Genomic DNA, 20,296 nt, shown 5'->3' with positions numbered 1-20,296 from the left:
AAACTTATGACTGACAATTTTTTGAAAGGTCTAATTGAGCTCTATAACATATAAAAAATCCAGAACTCTAGCGCCTTCTAGTGGCAAGTTATGCAAGATTAAAGACGGGAAAATCCAGAGATTCACACAATTATATCTCAGCTTCTGTATGTGCCACAGACTTCTGGTTAGGGTTAGGGTTAACCCTAACCCTATCCAGAATGCCAGCACTTTCCTATCTAATTTTAACAGCACTTACTGTTTACCCAGCAGCCATTTTGTCACAGCGCATGGTGGCCACATGGTGACTAACTTTTGATAGGAATGTGCCACAAACTTGTGCTTTACATCTTTGGACAGGTCTTATTGTGTTCTACAACATATAAAAAATTCAGAACTCCAGCGCCTTATAGTGGCGAATTAGGCAAGGTGAAAGACAGGAAAATCCAGAGATTCACACGGTCGTATATCTGCTTCTGTTTGTGCCACAGACTTCTGGATTACATTTCTGGAAAGGTCTTATTGTGCTCTATAACATATACAAATTCAGAATGCCAGCACCTTCCTATTATATTTTAACTGCACTTCATGTTTTGATGACAGTACTTCCTCTGTGCGGCCATCTTGCTTTCGAGCACATGGTCGCCACATGGAAACACAATCTGTCATTATCCAAGGTGAATGCATCAGCAGGGAACATCATCAGTTCATATTATGACTTTATATATGCATATAATAAGATACAATTCACTTTTATTGGTAGTATTGTTTAATAAACAACGTGTTTGTTTGTATTGTGTGTCAACAGTTTTCACCACAGAATTACAACTACAAACCTCATCCATGCTCTTCATTCCTGATGGTTTAGCTCAGTCAGTTACCTTCCTTTTTTTTATTAAACCTGGACATGAACCTCAACACTTAACTCAACCGCTACCGCCTCCACTTTTGTGGCAAATTCGGGAATTTGCTAAACTGACTTTCCTTTTTTACTATACCTGGACATGATCCTTAACACTAACCTTAACCGCTACCGCCTCCACTTCCTGGCAAAATTTGAGGTTGCATGCCAAACGTCCTCCTACAGCCTTGAAAGTGGTGCCAGTGGAAAGCCAGACCCTGAAAATGGGAGGGTAGAGTTAGTCCCGTCTCTCTGGCTCCAAAGGGGGCCGAGTTATAGCCAAAAACCTGTTAAAATGCTTTTACGGCGCCCCCCCTCAGGTGAAAAAGTATAACTTTTGATAGGAACATCCGAGAGACATGGGACCAAGACCGTTGGAAAGCTAGTACCCAATAACGTGAGGGTTGGTCATGGTTCCACGCCCCTTGCTCGCTAGGGGGCGGAGCTATGAACCCAAAATTTTCTTGAAACGTGGCCTGGATCAAAGTTGCCCCAAATCGTCTGAAACGCGCTCTCCCAAAATATGGCAAAATTCCTATACAAAAAAACACTTAGTCAATTTTTGTCGGAACGCAGTCGAATGGAAAAACAAAATTGCCTATAACTTTTGATAGGAAGGTGCTAGAGGGATGGAACCAACGTTCGTCTGCCATAATTCGGGTACGGGCTTTCCAACGGTACCCTAACCCTAACCCTCCGTTCAAAAGTTAGCATTTAGCTAAAATTTGAAAAAATCGCGATATCTCGGGAACCGAAAGGGCTTGAAACATCGGAGTAGGACCGCTAGAAAGGTACATGAGTTACCTATATGTGTACCAAGTTTCAAGTTTCTGCTTCATTCTTGTGGAAAGTTACAGCACTTTGAAGTTTTAAAAACGCAAAAACGAGAAATTTTTGCTATGCCATATCTCGCCACTAGTAGGTCCCAGACACCCCTTTTTTTTTTTACAGATAGCCCTTACCCGATTTAGTGGGGGTACATGTCAAATTTTGTTGCCACCCTTCACAGAATTTTTAAAAATTTAACCCCGGCCAAAAAATGTGCACGCATTTTGAGGTTTTTTTAGGCTAGCGGCTACATGCTAAGTGCTATCAGGTTGGTTCATATATCAAACTGTCAGGTCAATCCGTGCACTTCTTTGGTACCTAATACACATATATGATTTTTGTTCACAAAAAGAGTTATTCACAAAAAACCTCGATTTTTGCCGATTTCGGGGTGGTTTTTTCCCCCTAGACCCTAACCCTAACCCTAAAATACTGGATTTGGCCCTAACCCTAAGATAGTGGGATACTTACCTGAACCTAAATTATGCACACCTGGCCCTTTACCTAATTAATGGTTGACAGCACACCTCACCCTGGGAAAGAAAAAGTTAAAATTACATGTTTAAAGCCTAATGTGGCATTTATATTAATAAATTAAACCTAATTTGGCCCTAAATTGCAATTGTTTTCTAAATTTAAAGTCTAATTTGACCCTTTTTGCTACTTTTTGTTTTAAAATACTCACCAGAATCCGACTAAACCCTAAAATCTTTAGCCTAAGCACAGGTTCACTTTTGTCCATGTCTTAACCTCAGCACAGGGTCACTTCTGTCAATGTTTTAAACTCAGCACAGGTTCACCTTTGGAAAAGTGGCCCCCTTGTACCCCAATAAACCCAAATAGGGAGGGACAAGACTTTGGGGTAAAAGAAAACGAGACACAATATAAAGACAAAAAAGTCAGAGACAAACAAAGGAAGAAAAACTGAAAAAAGCGTTCAACTTCTTATCATGAAGGATTTACCACACTTGCAAAGTAAATAAATAAAAAGGTCCCAACTAATGTATTTATTTACTGTGGAGACAATGGGAGAAATGCAGTTTTAACAGACCTTATGTTGACAACATGACTGTTACTACTTATAGTTTCTAAATTTAAATGCAGTTGTCTTCTGCTTCTTTGTCTTCAATATTACAAGGATTTGTGTTACTTCGAAGTATATGTCCTTATATCCATGTTCTTCTTTCATATATCAGCAGATTTATCGGGCCTAAAAATCCTGAATCGGTTGGGCTCTAGTTTATTTATGACTTCCACATAAATTACAGAAAACCAATATTCTCATTGCTCCTGCAGTGCGTGAGGGGGTGGGGCTTTAATCCTGGTCTGTGTGTGTGTGAGAGAGAGAGAGAGACAGAGAGGGAGGGGGGATCATCAAGAAATTTGCTGCTGCATCTCCAAAGCGAATGAAAATGTTTGCACTGCAACATTTGTTACTTATTAACAGATGTTGATCTATGACATGCCAGAAACAATTTTTTTATTCTTACACACATTCTTAATGTTGTCTGTATGACAAATTTAGAAGCAGTTCTAAGCACAGATTGTTGTTCAGTCCAACACTGGTTCCTGATTCATGTCAGATGAACTGATGAAGGTCTTCTTACACTGCAAAGTTTTCTTCTCACAAACTTGTTTGTGGTGATCACGGTCAGGTTTGTACTTGTAAGATTTTCCGCATAACTCACATCTGTGAGGCCTTTCTGAGGAATGGCTGACTTGGTGATGTTGTAACTGTTGATATGTTGTAAACACTTTGTCACACTGGTCACAAGGACACAGTTCATGTCCAGTGTGAGCTCTCAGGTGTACTTTGAGGGTTTGTTTGTGTTTATATATTTTCCCACAGTGGTCACAGCGATACAGCTCTGCTCTGGAGTGAGTGGTCATGTGCATGGTTAAATTTGATCTGTGTGTGAAAGTCTTTCCACACTGTTCACATCTGTGTGCTTTGATTCCACTGTGCGTGAGTACATGTATTTTTAGGTATGCAGGTCGACTAAAAGTCTTTCCACATTCATCACATTTGTGTGGTTTAGATTCTCTGTGGATAAGTTGATGCCCTGATAAGTGGCCCTTCTGGGAGAAGGCCTTTCCACATTCATCACACGAGTGTGGTTTCTCTCCACTGTGAACAAGCTGATGGAGTTTCAGGTTCTTGTTGTGAGTAAAAGCTTTTCCACATTGGTCACATACAAACTTTTTAACTCCAGTATGAACCACTTTGTGACCTATTAATGCAGACTTCTGGGTAAAAGCCCTTCCACAATCATTGCAGCTAAACTGTTTCGCTCCAGAATGGATTTGTTGATGCAGAATGAGGTATGATTTCCAGGCAAAAGTCTTCCCACACTGGTCACATGTATGTTGTTTAGCTTTAACTCCAGCTTGGCTCTGCTGATTAAGTCTTTGCTCTGTGGCTGAAGTTTTTCTCTTAGAATTGTTTCTTTGTTGTGGCTGAGCTTTGTGGTCCTGAGAACGTTGAGGTGTCACTTTGTTCTGGCTTCCAGAGTCCTGTAGAACAGTTAGAGATTAAACACAGAGAAGGAACCAAACAAACAAACATTTGTTTCTAAATGTGTTCCTAGAAAGAACAGTGACTGTTAAAGATGGATCAGACATAGCATTAGGCTTCAGTAGGAGATCAACTTCAATAGAACATCCACATGGATGTCAGCAACCAAAGTTTACCAGCAGAACATTGACCAAAGCATCACTGCCTCCACAGCTCAGTGGCAGGGATTAGCACTTGTCTCTGATCAAATGAAGAAATTTGGTTGGAAATGAAGTGGCTTTGAAGCTTATTTACATTGAAGAACACCATGGTGATGTTGTGTTTCTATTATTAATGTTAATATAAATTGGTAATGTGTGTTTGTTTGAAGCTCTGTGTGTGTTGAGAAGTCACGTCCATAACACCATACTTTTCAGTGCAAAGTGGACTCACCACGGCTGGTGGAAACAGAAGGTTAAGTTTTTTATATCCTTCCCCAGATCTGTGCCTTGATATAATTATGTCTCGAAGGTCTACAGACAGTTCCTTGGACCTCATGACTTGGTTTCTGCTCTGACAATCACTGTCAGTAATCACTGTCAATTAAATAGACAGGTGTGTTCGTTTCCAAATCAAGTTAAATCAGTAGAATTTACCACAGATGTGCTCCAGTTAATTTGTAGAAACATCTCAACAACAATCAGTGGAAACAGGTTGCATCTGAGCTCAGAATTGATTGTCATAGCAAAGGGTGTGAATCTTTATGTACATGTGACGTTTCAGTTTTATATTTTTTATGAAATGGTAAGACATCCTAATAAACCTTTTTCACTTTTTTAGTGTAGGGTATTGTGAGTAGACTGACAAGAAAAATATGAATTGTATCAATTTAGGAATAATGCTGTAACATTACAAAATGTTGAAAAAGTGAAGGGGGTTGAATACTTTCTGAATGAACTTGTGTACAATCTATCCATTAAAATAAAGGAATAGTGTCTTCCACTGAGAATCGATCCTGCACCAATGAGAAAAACAACCATACATTGGGTTCGCTGTATTAACCTCTCCACCAGCTGTCAGAACTACAATAACATTTTTAACTGATTAATAATAACAGTTATGTGCAGCTACTCATCATCGTTGCCGTCTTTACCATGACATTATTGTGTAAGAAAAGGACTTGTTAAACATGCTCTGCTGTGCAGTTACACAGCAGTATGTGTTCCTAGATGGGTCGGGTCAAGTGGGTGGCTGTCATCGGCGACGACTCCTTGCGCCAACTGTTGTGGTCCGGTCCCCGTGTTGGGACAATGAGGACAGTTTGTGCCAGGGGTGAGAGGGCTCCTTCCTCACCGGAGAGCGGAGAGGGCTCATTGCAGCCCATGTCCACGACCCCGGTAAGGGGTGACTGGTGCCTTCGCCGCCGGGCACTTTCAGGTCACAAGTATGTTTGAGCTTCCGCGCACAGCGGAGTCTGGACTGTTCGCACCCCTCGGAGCTTAAATACAGGGACGGTTATTACAGTTATGTAAGCAGAGGATGCACATTGCACACAGGCAGCATTGAGGGCAGCGAAAGGGCTGCAGGGATTCGCAGGTAAACACGGAAGTGTCCGAGCCAATCGCCTGTATTGAAAAGACAATGCGGAAGATATATGTGTTTCTCGGTTCTACATAGGGATATCCCGATGCAACTTTTTTCTCTCTCTGTTCTTTAATAAAAAAATTATAATGACTTATTTCGTAATGAACCCCGTTAACTGCCACCTTAACATGTTGGGGTTGTTTGAAGGCCCGAATGATCCAAGGAGCTATGTTGTCTGGGGCATTATGCCCCTGGTAGGGTCTCCCATGTCAAACAGGACCTAGGTGACGGGTCAGCCTAAGCGCAGTTCAGAAGACCCTTTATGGACAGTATAAAAACAAGGACCGTGACGTCGCCCGGTATGGCACAGCCGGGGCCCCACCCTAGAGCCAGGCCTGGGGCTGGGGCTTGAATGCGAGCGCCTGGTGGTCCGGCCTTTGCCCACGGGGCCCGGCCGGGCCCAGCTCGAAAGGACAACGTGGGCCCTCCCTCCTGTGGACCCACCACCTGCAGAGGGATCCATAGGGGTCGGGTGCAGAGAGGACTGGGTGGCGGTCAAGGGGGGCGCCTCGGCGGCCCAGTCCTAGTCCACAGCTTCTGGCTGTTGGGACATGGAACGTCACCTCGCTGAGGGGGAAGGAGCCCGAGCTTGTGCGGGAGGTTAAGAGGTACCAGCTAGATATAATCGGGTTAGCTCACCTCCACTCACAGCTTGGGCTCTGGATTCCAACTCCTGGAGAGAGGCTGGATGCTCCACTTCTCCGGCGTTGCCCACAGGGAGAGGCAGCGGGCTGGGGTGGGCTTGCTTATTGCCCCCCAGCTCAGCCACCACGTGTTGGAGTTCACCCCAGTGAACGAGAGGGTCGCGTCCATACGCCTTCAGGTTGGGGACAGGTCTCTCACCGTTGTCTCGGCCTGCGGGCCGAACATCGGCTCAGAGTACCCGGCCTTCTTGGAGTCCCTGGGAGGGTACTAGATGGTGTCCCGATTGGGGACTCCATTGTTCTACTGAGGGACTTCAACACCCACGTGGGTTGCGACAGTGAGACCTGGACAGGGGTGATTGGGAAGAACGACCTCCCTGATCTGAACCCGAGTGGTGTTTTGTTATTGGACTTCTGTGCCGGTTACAGTTTGTCGACAACCAAAACCATGTTCGAGCACAAGGGTGTCCATAAGTGCATGTGGCACCAGGGCACTCTAGGCCAGAGGTCGATGATTGACTTTGTAGTTGTGTCATCTGATCTCTGGCCGCGTGTCTCGGAAACTTGGGTGAAGAGAGGGGCTGAACTGTAATCCGCTGGCAGGGGAGGAAGCTGGTCAGACCTGGCAGGCCAAACGTGTGGTGAGGGTCTGTTGGGAACATCTGGTAGATCCCTCTGTCAGTGGGCTCTTCAACTCCTTCAATGACATGATAAGGACAAGATCGCAGATACAGGCAGCCGAAATGAGTTTCCTTCACAGGGTGGCTGGGCACACCCTTCGAGATAGGGTGAGAAGCTCAGTCACTCGGGATGAGCTCGGAGTAGAGTCGCTGCTCCTTCACGTCGAAAGGAGCCACCTGAGGTGGCTCGGGCATCTGTTTCGGATGCCTCCTGGTCGCCTCCCTTGGGAGGTGTTTCAGACGTTCTATTGGGAAGAGGCCTCCTGGAAGGCCCAGGACACGCTGGAGGGACTATGTCTCCGAGCTGGCCTGGTGTCACCTCGGGGTCCCCCCAGAACGGCAGGAGGAGGTGTGCATGGATCGGGAGGTCTGGGCATCTCTGCTGAGACTGCTGCCTCCGCGACCCCGGCCCCGGATAAAAACAGAGGGGAATAGAAACACAAGGTAGGAAATGGAATTGGTGGTGAAGAGTTGATTACTTTAAAGTGAGAGTGAGATTTGATGTTGTAGTTGTGCATATTGGGCTTATTGTGTCGTGTAATCAAGCCAGTCTGGTGTGAAGCTTAGGTATGGCTGTGGACAGAGGGAAGGAGTGAGTGGTAGCACCCAAAACAGGTATTTGGGATCAACGTGTCTAAAGTTCAGCCCAGTACGAGTTTTATCCCACAGCCCAAGGCATGCTAGTGCATCATAGACCAATGTATGTGCAAAAATCGCTACTGTACACCCAAGTCCTGCCCCTTAATCAGAGGTGCAGCCAGGCCAGCAGAAAGAGCGGGGGCCAGGGAGCTACCCCTCCATGGCCGAGCAGCTTGCCAGACGCCCCCAAGATCCCAAGCCGAGAGGCGGCCACCGCCCACTACAGACACACCCGAGAAAGCCCAAAGGAGCCAAGGAACCAGCGCACCCCGCCACCGACCGCAACCCCCAACCCCCCAGAGTGCCCCAGATCACCTTTTATCTATGCCACCCGTGCGATGATCATAGTTATTGCTAAAGTCAGGCCCCACTTGTGGTAGACAATTTTATAAAATTATTCATTAACTGTAGCATTACAGTACAAACAAATGCGACAACGCACAGCTTTCAACCAAGCTGCTGCTATGTAGCAAGTATGAGCCCTGTCTGACCCTCAACACCAGAGATTATGGAGACACAGACACACAGACAGACAGACAGACAGAGATTCCTTGCTTTTATAGAGACATAGCTAAAAGACAGTAACACAACCGCTGCTCGCGGAACATAAAGTGAAAGTCGCAGATGCCGCCAGAGGCAATGGCAGCAGCAAACTCTTTAGCTCTAATTACTGAGCGTTAGATTAATGAGAGATGTGTTCTTACACAATATATTGAAAGTGAAGACAGCAACGATGATGACGATTAGGGCTGGGTATCGCCAGGTACCTCGCGATACAATATATCACAATACTTTTGCCCACAATGACGATATTATCGCGACATGGTGGTTCTACGATAATCGATATATAGCAAGAATATTCATCCACGATACATTACGATATCTGTGCCACTGAAGAAATTCAGAATTTATCTACTGCACTGAATCCATTTCACAGGAATTACAAAACATTGTCAATCAATTTCACATGAATGACAGCCAAATAAAACAGCGTATACTGCACAGTGGCTCTTCTTAAAGGTGCAGTCCACAACTCTCAGGTCCCTCTCTCCCCCTCCTTCCCACTGCTCTCTTGCCCTGCTTCCCAAACATTCCAAAGTCCCTCCCTCAGAGGAGCTAACAAGCTAACGTTAGTCCGACAGCAACATCACTATGATATAATATGCACTGTTAAAAGCATATTACTGCAGCGCTTCTCTCTTTCATTGTGCACACACCTCAGCAACAGCAGCAACAACACAGTGTCACTTACAGCAGGCCACACGGAGGACTCAATGAGCCTGTTTTTTTCACACAAACTACTAGTTTCATGTAAAGTTGTCCCTACATAGGGACAACTTTAGCAAATATGACAAAAAGTAAATTTTACAAGAGTTGCAAACTGCACCTTTAACACACACTAATCTGTGTATCATTCGTTCATTTGTTTTTCATTATGTAACAAAAACATGAAAACTAAAAAAATTTGTTTCCAAAACCAAAATGAAACTAGAACTGCAAGCAGTTATGAAAGGGGGCCGAGCCTTCCTGCGCGACTCGGCCCCCAGGTTTTGCGGAGCCCGTGGAAGTACCTCACGAAAGATGACGGGCTCGTGACGAGCATCAGGACACAGGCTAACGTGCCATTTGCAGTGAACAGGTGGATATTACGTTTTAGAAGATGTGATTTAAAATGTGAAAGTTACAGGCCAAAATGCGTTTGCACCCATTATAGCGCCACTTAGTGGCGCAATTTTTGGTATAGGTGGTCTGTGTTGTCTTCGATATCTACCCTGTAAATTTTACAGCCCTCAACATAATAATTCAGCTGAAATAAATGTTTGTTTATTTATATGTTATGAAGTTAGAAGCCACGCCCACTTTGACCAATCGCAAATAAATTTGAGATATGGCCTCAGGAGCGACCCAAGATCATACCCACCAAATATGGTAAAAATCGGTCTTGCCATTTATGAGATATACATTTCCCATATTTGCAGCGCCCCCTAGTCGCGTAAATTATTGAAATTTTGATAATACTCTTACAGTCACATGCCAATCAAGGATCTCAGATTTGGTGTTGTTAGCATTTATTTTGACCGAGATATACAACAGTTATACATTTTTATAGCTCGCGAGAGAAATTTACTCAGTAATTATTCGCGAATATTTTGAACCAACAAAATTACTTGATCAACTTTAGATCAGGTTGAACTGAAGACTCTATGTGCCAAGTTTCATGCCGATTGGACAAAACCCAAAGGAGTAATTCAAAAAAGTAGGTTTTTGATATGTAATGACTTACAAAAAGCAATATGCCGTGGGAGTGGGCGTGGCCTATGTCAGAAGATGCGACTCTATATAGGGAACTATGGGATATGAAGTTTTTGACGATGTGAATTCAAATGTGAAAGTTAGAGGCCAAAATGTGTTTGCAAATATAGCGCCACCTACTGGCGCATGTTTTGGTATAGGTGGTCTGTGTTGTCTTCTATATCTACCCTCTAAATTTTACAGCCCTCAACATAATAATTCAGCTGGAGCAAATATTTGTTTACTTATATGTTATGATGTAATAAGCTACGCCCACTTTGACCAATCGCGAATAAATTTGAGATATGGCCTCAGGAGGGACCCAAGATCAAATCTGGTAAAAATTGGTATTGCCATTTAAGAGATGTAAATATTCCTTATTTACAGCGCCCCCTAGTGACCAATATTATTCAAATTTGCCGCGTACCCCACAGTCACATGCCAACTAAGGATCTCAGATTTGGTGTTGTTAGCATTTATTTTGACTGAGATATGTACCAGTTCACATTTTCATAGCTAGCTCGAAAACTTTACTCGTTAATAATTTGCGCAAATTTTGCACGAACAAAATTATTTTGATAACTTTAGATCTGACGTCTGTAGTCATGAAGTCCTTTGAGAGGCTGGTACTGAGCCACCTGAAGGACATCACAGGACCCCTGATGAACCCCCTGCAGTTTGCCTATCGGGCAAACAGGTCGGTCGAGGATGTAGTCAACATGGGTCTGAACTACATCCTGCATCACCTCCACTCCCCAGGGACCTACGCTAGGATCCTGTTTGTGGATTTCAGCTCTGCGTTCAACACCATCATCCTGGACATCCTTCACCAGAAACTCACCCAGCTCACAGTGCCGGCCTCGGATCACCAACTTCCTGTCTGACAGGAAGCAGCAAGTAAGGCTGGGAAGCATCACATCCAGCACCCGGTCACTCAGCAATGGCGCCCCTCAGGGGTGTGTTTTCTCCCCACTTCTATTCTCCCTCTACACCAATGACTGCACCTCAGGGGACCCCTCTGTGAAACTCCTGAAGTTTGCAGACGACACCACCATCATCGGTCTCATCAGGGATGGGGACGAGTCTGCCTTCAGATGGAGGTGGAACAGCTGGATCTCTGGTGCAGTCAGAAACATCTGGAACTGAATCTGTTCAAGACTGTGGAGATGACAGTGGACTTCAGGAGAAATCCCCCCCCCCCACTCACCCCCCTTACCATTTTGAATAGCAAAGTGGCTACCGTGGACTCCTTCAGGTTCCTGGGATCCACAATCTCACAGGACCTGAAGTGGACCTCCCACATAGACACAACCAGGAAAAAGGCACAGCAGAGGAAGTACTTCCTGTATCAGCTGAGGAAGTTCAACCTGCCCCAGGAGCTGCTGATCATGTTCTACACCTCCATCATTCAGTCTGTTCTGTGCACCTCCATCACTGTCTGGTTTAGATCTACAACCAAACTAGACAAACACAGACTACAAAGGATAATCAGTAATCAGTAGACTGTAGAAAAGATCATTGGTGTTGATCTGCCCTCCATCCAAGACTTATACCTGTCCAGGGTCAGGAAACGGGGAGGTAGCATCACTGCAGACCCCTCCCACCCTGCACACAATCTGTTTAAACTCCTCCCCTCTGGCAGACGTTACAGATCACTGTACTCCAAAACTACCCTCCATAAAAACAGTTTGTTCCCTCAGGCTGTCACTGTGATCAACACTAAACAGTCAAAGAGTGTCAGACCTGTTTCTGTTACTGTGAAATAACCTGGAACTAAACATATCAACCCTGGATCAACCTGTCACTGTGAATGTTCATGTACATAATTTTTAATTTAAATGCTCACCTGCACTACTCATCAATGCACTACTGCACTATTATCTTATTATTATTATTATTGTATTTTTATTTCATTATTATTATTATTATTATTATTATTATTATTATTATTACTATTATTATTATCTTGTTATTTTATTTAGTTTGCACATATTAGTCTAACTATTCTTTACATTTATGTTTATACTTCTTTTTTAATTTATTTTTCTTTTTTCTAGTTGATTGTTATTATTTAATGTTTACACTATCAGAGAGAGCACAGTTCACCAAGACAAATTCCTCGTGTGTATTCAATACATTACTTGGTCAATAAAGTTGATTCTGATTCTGATCAAGTCCAACTGAAGACTCTACGTGCCAAGTTTCACGCTGATTGGTCAAAACCCCAAGGAGGAGTTTGAAAATGTAGGTTTTCCAGTTTGTGCAATTTTGCTCCAACAAACGTTCAGGCAGAAATGGGCGGGGCCTAGCCCAGGTGATTCAGTATTCAAGGAATCTGTGGATATGAAGGTTTTAAATGTGCGACATACGCTGTGGGAGTTGTAGGCCAAAATGCGTTAACCTTGGTTATAGCGCCACCTGCTGGCAGACATATGAGTTTTTGCGTCCAAGGTTCGCGGAGGGGTCTGGACCCAACCACCAAAGGGAATCGCCCTACCTTGTACGGTTTAGCCTGCAGGTTCCTAGCACCTAGGAAGGCTTGGCCCCCTAAAAATGGAAAACGCCTTGTTTTTCAAATTCAAGCTCTTTTGCTTCCGTACAGAAAACAAAAAAACAAACACCTCTAATCGTTTTCTCCATTATCGATTAGCCAAAGTACGTGACCCGGAAGTGAAGCATTACACATTCTGAGATATCTTTAGCTCTGCAACACGTAGGAGTCTCTAAATCCTCCGAAATGTCTGTGAGGAGGTTCTGTGCCCAACACCAGCTAAAGGACACATTTCGGATGCACAGTTGGAAGCAGCGATCTTGTCATCAATAATTATAGCTCGTCCACTCTGTTGATATTTCCAACCTAACAGCGTTTGTAAATTTATTCCAGAGATCGTTAGTGTTTTAATAGTGTTTATATTATTAATATTACACATATTCCGACTTGAGGAGGTGTCCAGGGTTTTCAGCTGATGCCGATTTCAGCCGATCCGAGCACTTTTAAAAACCGATGGGAGCAGCTCAGCAGCGGTATTGAAGTAAGGCAGTCCCCTCGCTTCCACCCCTGGTGAATGAAAACACAGACTACCTGCGTCTCCAGTGGGCAGATTAGGACTCTACACGGGATTGATGTACGTATCTGAGCACTTTTGTAAAATGGATGGGAGAAGCAGTATTAAAGTGACAGACCTCCTCTGTTTCCACACTCCTCTCCCATTGATGGGACTCTGAACGACAAACCCCAACTTCCATGGTCTCCAGCGGACTCTACCCGGGAACAAAGCACATATTCGGACTGAGGGGGACCATGGCTTTCCGCTGATCTGAGCACTTTAGTAAAACTGATGTTAGAAACAGTATCAAAGCGACAGACCTCCTCTGTTTCCACACTCCTCTCCCCAAGCTTTCAACTTTTGATTATGCATTTACTTTAGTGTTGTTGTCTTTTTCTGACTTTTGTAATTGTTTTAACAACTGTGAAGTGTTCTAGAGTTTTTGAAAAGCGCTTATAAATAAAATGGATTATTATTATTGATGGGACAAGCGAGCATTCCGAGTGTGAAAAGGACAGTATTAGTTCTCACTTTGAAAATATAAATCAACGAGGTCCACATTCACTAACCAGGTCCATGATTATTTTTATCAAGCTATTACTTTAATTTCATTTACAAATTTGATGGAAGTGCACAAGATTGACAGCTCGATAAGTGAACTGGAGTAACGCCAAAAATATAATGTTAAAAAAGAAAAATGTATATGTATTTTTAAAAATAATAAAAATAATAATAAATCAATATTTGGCACCAGTGAATCGATAAAAGTACCACTAGATGAAACCTCGCGATATATCGTTTATTGATATTTTGACACATCCTTAATGATGATGAGTAGCTGCACATTTGTCTAAACACTTACATTCCATAGCATGATTTAATAATTAATTGTGTTCTTTTATCCATTATCCTTTTATTTAAAAACCCAAATTTCACAAGTGTTATGAGAGCTGATATTGTAGGTTTATATGTTTTTAAAGCTGCTTTGATCGTGCACAGTAACATGTTTAGTTTCTTGTGGGATTTATGCTGCTCATTGAAGTTTGTATTTATTTTTACTGAATAAGCTAATATTTTTTTAATTTTTATATATATATGTAGATCTTTTGTAATATGATTAATGTTGGATTTGGTGATTTGATATAAATAAAGACAATAATGATTCATTTGTTTGGTTACTTTAATTAATTAGTCCAGTGCCCGTCGGAAGTATGTATTCATATAGTGGGAGGAGCTTAAGTAGAGTTGCCAATTATGTCCAATTGAGTATGTGTTTGAAGGTTGTATGTACATAGAGGTGTACATACTCTGTAGTGTTATAAAGGGTTTATTTGTGGGTGTAAAATAAAATAGTGTGTGTGATTTATCTGGTTTAATTCTATGGGACATGAACATGATAAATGTTTTTTTTTTTTTTTTTTTTTTACTAATTTTAACATTTTTTTTGTTTGGCGTATTTTTCTGTAATGTATGTTTTTTGGAGTCATTTTGTGTGTTTTTGGAGCCCTTTTGTATATTTTTGTGCATTTCTACACGAGTGACTCACATCAGACCCAATCAGTGAGACTTGAGAGCTTTGTTAGTTTATCAGTGTGAGCGCAGCTGCTCAGACGCCCCTCCCCCCTCTCCGGTCTAAACTATCTTCCTCTCTCACTCGTGTGTTTACAGTTCGTGTCTGCTTGGCTGTGTGCGCAGTGATTGGCTCTGACTGCACACGTGACTCTAGCTCAGGTGAGGAGCTGTGTAGTGAAATAGATAAAGATGGTGCACTAGCGCCCCCTCACACACTGAGGTCAAAATATGAATAAGTTTCATTTCTGGGTGAACATGAATGTGTCGTCCAGGAGAAATCAAATTTAAATAAACATTTTGAAATGACCAAATTACTCCAAAATAACAGATGCACACACTCGGGGTATTTGGAAGCCGTTGACAAAGTTTCAGGTGGAACAGGGACCGCGTCAGGGAGATATTTGTAAACACACACACACACAAAGACCTTTCTTGCTTTTATTAGCAGATGGATACTGACACATGTACCTTGTTTAAAAGTAGGAAATAGCCGCAAAATGAAAAAAAGATGTATTAAAAATTGTGATGATCGTTAATATTGTAATAATCACTGATTAATTGAATCGTAGCACCCTGTAAGGCTGAACGATTAACCTTAATCGCATCGGTATTAAGGTTTTCACTACTGCAATAACATAACCTCAGACGCTGGAGGTTTTTCTTCCGTCTCCATCATTTCAGTGATATATATGTTCACCAATAAGAATTGCCGAGAACCGCCTCCCTGGGCTGCTGGCCAATCAGAGATGGTTACAGGACACACGCTTGTATGCGCTGCAGCGAGTCTCTGAGTGCGCTAACAACTACACTAGGGGCTATAAAATCCACATTAATGGAATCACGGAATCAAACAATGAAAACTGAATCTACTGTTGAACGTGGAAATGGACAGAATCAGGTTTAAACGGCGTCACCGTGGGAAAAGACATTTTTTTATGGTGAAATGTTCTTCTCACTCTCATCCTGTCCTCTTCAAACACCATCTAAGCACTGTCTAACCTGGTAAACATCTACACTAATCATCACTGACTCCTAAATCAGAGCCACCAGTGCCTGTTTAACTTTAAGGTGTCTGTAAAACTCTGTTTCTCATGTAGTGCTGCTGTGCTCCATGAAAACATGAGTCAGCATTAATTATCTTCACCTGCTCAGAGCGTTTAAACATCTCATCAGAGCTACAGAAGATCTGTGGATAAAGTTGTTCTGTTGTTGTGGACGACATCATCAATGCCAGGGATTGTAAAGTCTGAAACATCATAGATTATTGATAACTTCTAGTACTGTAAATATTCTGACCCCTAGTGGTGAAAAACACTTCTTACACATGATGTGTTGCACATTTATTTTTGTTTAATCATGGTCTGGAATGATGTCATCAAGATCATTTAATTTAGATTAATTTAAATTAAACTTAATCAATGAACCTGATCAGATTCAGTAAACCATTGATCCCTGAGGGTTAATATGGTGACATTAATGCTGTTCTCATACCTCTTCATATGACATGAATAATCCATGTCACTACAACTTATATCTACCTTTTAATTGTATCTTACTCATTATTTTTGACATACATTTTTGATTAATTATGGGTTTTTTATTTATCAGTATTTTGTGTCCTCACAGGAGTTAAAAACGAATATTTTCTGAAGAAATCGATTAATGTTTCTAAAAAAAAACCAGAATTTTAAAAAATGTATGTGGAAAACAGATTTTGAAAAAAATAAAATAAAACGCATATGCATTTAAATTAAATTTGGCTGGCTCCCTGTTCAATACAAGCTCCTCCTCCTCACCTACAAGTCCCTCCATAACCTGGCCCCGCCCTACCTCACCAAGCTCCTGCAACAATACCAACCCACCCACCAGCTCCGCTCAGCAGACACCAACCGCCTCACTCCCATCACTCGCACTAACCTTCACCATCGCTGCCCCCACCCTTTGGAACTCACTCCCACCACCCATTAGAAACTCTGACTCACTGCCAAACTTCACTTCATTATTCATAACCCACCTGTTCAAACTGGCCTTTCCATAAACCCCTTTTTTTGTTTTTTGTCTTATTCCCCATGTAAAGCGTCTTTGAGTGTTTAAAAAAGCACTAAACAAATATGATCTATGATTAACATTTATGTTTATATTGAAGAATAAAGAACGTGTTTTGAAACCGTTGTTTTCATGTTTGTGTCCAACAAAACACACATGGTTAAGTTCAGTAGATCAGTAATAATACAGAAATAAATGACATTTTAAGATGCTTAGAAGGCAGTAGCTCTGACATTTACAACTAACTACAGTAAATGAAAATAGACGAAGATCAATCAATTACTTCATAACTTAATACATTTGTATTCAGCAGGAAAAGTGGGTTTGGGGTTTAGTTCCTCTTTAACTTGATATTCTTTATTATATTACTTTATGAACTTAATTTAAATAAAAGCAGTTCTGTGATTGGTTTAAACCTCATTACTTCCACAGGTTAGCTCCAGCATTTTAAAGTTACTTAATTAATCTCTTTGCTTACTTTTAGTAAGTAAGTAAGTAAGTAAGTATTTATTTATAAAGCGCTTTTCGCAGATAAAATCACAAAGTGCTGTACACAGAAACAATTAACATACATTTACATCACATGTGTAGCATCATAAAAGGGCAGTAAAAATTGAAAATAAAATCTTGTTAACTAAAAGCATTTTTGAAAAGCGAAGTCTTCAAATGTTTTTTAAAAGTGTCCACGCAGTTCATCTCCCGGAGAGACTGGGGCAGACCATTCCAGAGTCTGGGGGCTGCAGCCTGGAACGCCAGGTCTCCTCTGGTTTTAAATTTAGTTTTTGGGAACCTTAGTAGACCCTGACCTGAGGATCGAAGGCTGCGTCCTGAAGTGTAGGGACACAACATGTCTGAAATGTATAGAGGAGCCTGGCCATGCAAAGCCCGGAATGTTAGAACCAGTATTTTATATTCAATCCGGAACTTGACAGGGAGCCAGTGCAGGGAGGAAAGTATCGGGGTAATGTGTGATGTTCTGGACGTACCGGTCAAAAGTCTGGCAGCAGCATTTTGAACCATTTGGAGTTTACACAGGGTCGACTTATTAAAACAGGTAAAAACTGAGTTACAGTAGTCAATGCGGGACGAAATAAAAGCATGGATGACCAGTTCCAGATCAGGTTTGGACAGTAGATGCCTCACTTTTGAGATATTTCTCAGATGGTAAAAACAGTTTTTAGTCAGTTGACGACAGTGGCCCTCCAAAGACATCGATTGGTTAAACACAACCCCAAGATTTCTGATGCTGGATTTCACTGATGAACCCAAATCACCGAGAGAGTTCTTAATAAGTGGGATCTTTTTATCAGGGGCGATGATCAGAGTTTCTGTTTTGTTGGGGTTTATCTGGAGGTAGTTTGATGAAAACCAGTTTTTGATGCATGAGATACAGTCCAAGAACTCAGGTAAAAAGTGAAACTCTGAGTCATTAAAAGAGCAGTATAACTGGATATCATCAGCATAAAAATGATAAGAAACATTTTTAAAACCACGGATCAACCGACCAAGAGGCATCAGGTACAATAAAAATAGAACAGGCCCCAGAACAGAGCCCTGGGGTACTCCACATGACAGGGTGGACACATTGGACATTACATCATTAAAAGCCACATTAAAAGTTCTACCATTTATATACGAGGCAAACCACTGTAGTACAGCACCGGAAAACCCCATTTCTGATTTGAGACGATGGATCAGTGTGTTGTGATCTACGGTGTCGAAAGCAGATGTTAAATCCAATAAAGTTAAAACTGTATAGCGACCAGAATCAGCAGCCATCATCACGTCACTGGAAACCTTCACAAGGGCAGTTTCAGTGGAGTGGATCGACCTAAAACCAGATTGATATTTATCATAAAGATCATTATCTTCCATGATTGATGTTAGCTGCTTGGCTACCACTTTTTCCATCATCTTTGACATGAAGGGAAGCTTAGATATGGGCCGGTAGTTTATAGGCTGACCTGGATCAAGATTAGGCTTTTTGAGAATGGGATTTACTAGGGCGTGTTTAAAGTAGCTGGGGACTGTGCCGGATTTAAGTGAGAGGTTGATCAGTTTCACCAACCATGGACCGACTTCATCAAAAACATTTAAAAGCAGTGAGGTTGGAATAGTATCCACAGGGCTCGATGTGGGTTTCATTTTTCTCACTAGATCCTTTAGTACTTTTTTCAAGACAATTTACGCTTTAAGTTTGTTATTTAATTTAATCATAATTTTATTGTGATTTCAAAGTCATTTTATGCGTTAAATATAACAACTACACTACAAATACGTGTTTTATGTCATTGTTTTAATTAGTAAAACATGTTCACAGGCCTTAAAATAATAAAGTGTCTATTCTATCTGCTATTGGTACATTTAGAGTTAAAACACTATATAGCAACAATTTTAGGGTTAGATTTAAGGTTATATAGTCTTAGTCACGTGACCTAAACGAGCCAATGAGGGGATAGAATGACTGTATATTGATACGTATCCACTGCCTTCAAATAACATCAAAGTATGTGGTTTAGAACAGAAAAATAATATTTAGTTCAGCTCTAGTGTAGTTAGTTATCTGTGTTAAACACAGGTTTAACACAGATAAGTCTATATGAATATGTTTCTAAATAAATACAACTTAAGCCACCAGTTAAACTAGTTTCTAATCAACGTGGATTAATAAAATAATTAAAATAATTCTAACCTCTTCTTTCACTGAACGTTGACCTCCGTCAGACGGAAACTCCTCCGTTTCTTCTTCGTGGTTTTTCTCCGTGTTTTCATCAAACGTTCCGTCAGAAAGATGACGAGCTTTCCTCCTGGAGCCTTCATCATCATCATCATCATCATCATCATCATCATCATCATTATTATTATTATAATTATTATTATTGTTATTGTCCTCCTCTTCCTCACTGTCAGTCTGACTCAGCTTCACTTCCCTCCACATCACCACCTTTTCTTCTTCTTCTTCTTCCAGTTTAATGGCAGTCATCGTCCAGCTCGTTGAGGTTTTAGGCTCCATTGTGTTTCCAGCTATGGTTCCCTTCATAACCCTTAGAACCTTTAGAGGAACATTATTCAATCAGAACCTTTGTCTGTCCGCCATTTCACTGCTTTGTTCCTGTCCCTCTGGTTGCCAGATACAGCCGTTGACTCCCCGCATGGAATACGTTGAATATCCACGGAAATGAACCCAAAACCATCCGTTCACCATCCAAACAACAACATATTTACCACCTTTATTCACTCATTGATTATTAAGTTGCTTTAAGAAGAAGAAAAAAAATTTATCACATGATCAGTGAGATAGTTTTTTGACAAAACGATCAGAAGAAATGTGTTTAATGGTGATTTAAAGAAGAGAAATCATGTTAAATCCACTTTTTTAGCCCTTAAATGCATTTTGTTGTATATTTATAGTGTTTAGAAGTACAGAAAAAATCAAATTAATCTCTTCAGATGCTCCGTTGATATCTTTATTTTCTGTTTTGCTCATATTTTTCAATCTGTTTAGATTTTTCTATTCTCTATTACTATTT

The 20,296-nt window shown here is 41.6% G+C and overlaps 1 protein-coding gene across 1 annotated transcript; it reads right to left on the bottom strand.

Moving 5' to 3' along the window:
- Positions 1 to 2,825: 2,825 nt before the first annotated feature.
- LOC114459103 (zinc finger protein OZF-like) lies at positions 2,826 to 19,955 on the bottom strand. Its single transcript, XM_028441465.1, has 2 exons — positions 19,459 to 19,955; positions 2,826 to 4,222 (listed from the first exon to the last, which is right to left on the bottom strand). The coding sequence occupies exons 1-2, from the start codon at positions 19,804 to 19,806 to the stop codon at positions 3,260 to 3,262; spliced, it is 1,311 nt and encodes a 436-aa protein (XP_028297266.1). The 5' UTR covers positions 19,807 to 19,955; the 3' UTR covers positions 2,826 to 3,259.
- Between the last annotated feature and the right edge of the window lie 341 nt (positions 19,956 to 20,296).

This window comes from Gouania willdenowi, unplaced genomic scaffold, assembly GCF_900634775.1.
Source record: "Gouania willdenowi unplaced genomic scaffold, fGouWil2.1 scaffold_261_arrow_ctg1, whole genome shotgun sequence".
NCBI classification, from domain to species: Eukaryota; Metazoa; Chordata; class Actinopteri; order Blenniiformes; family Gobiesocidae; genus Gouania; species Gouania willdenowi.
Note: the sequence above shows the minus strand (reverse complement) of the source record. Positions and strands in the feature narration are given on the sequence as shown.

Excerpts from the sequence above, each read along its gene's own strand:
- LOC114459103 (XM_028441465.1), bottom strand. The coding sequence starts at position 19,806 with ATGAAGGGAACCATAGCTGGAAACACAATGGAGCCTAAAACCTCAACG. Across the intron at positions 4,223-19,458 it reads AACGTTCAGTGAAAGAAGAG|GACTCTGGAAGCCAGAACAA; the intron begins GTTAGAATTATT and ends ACTGTTCTACAG.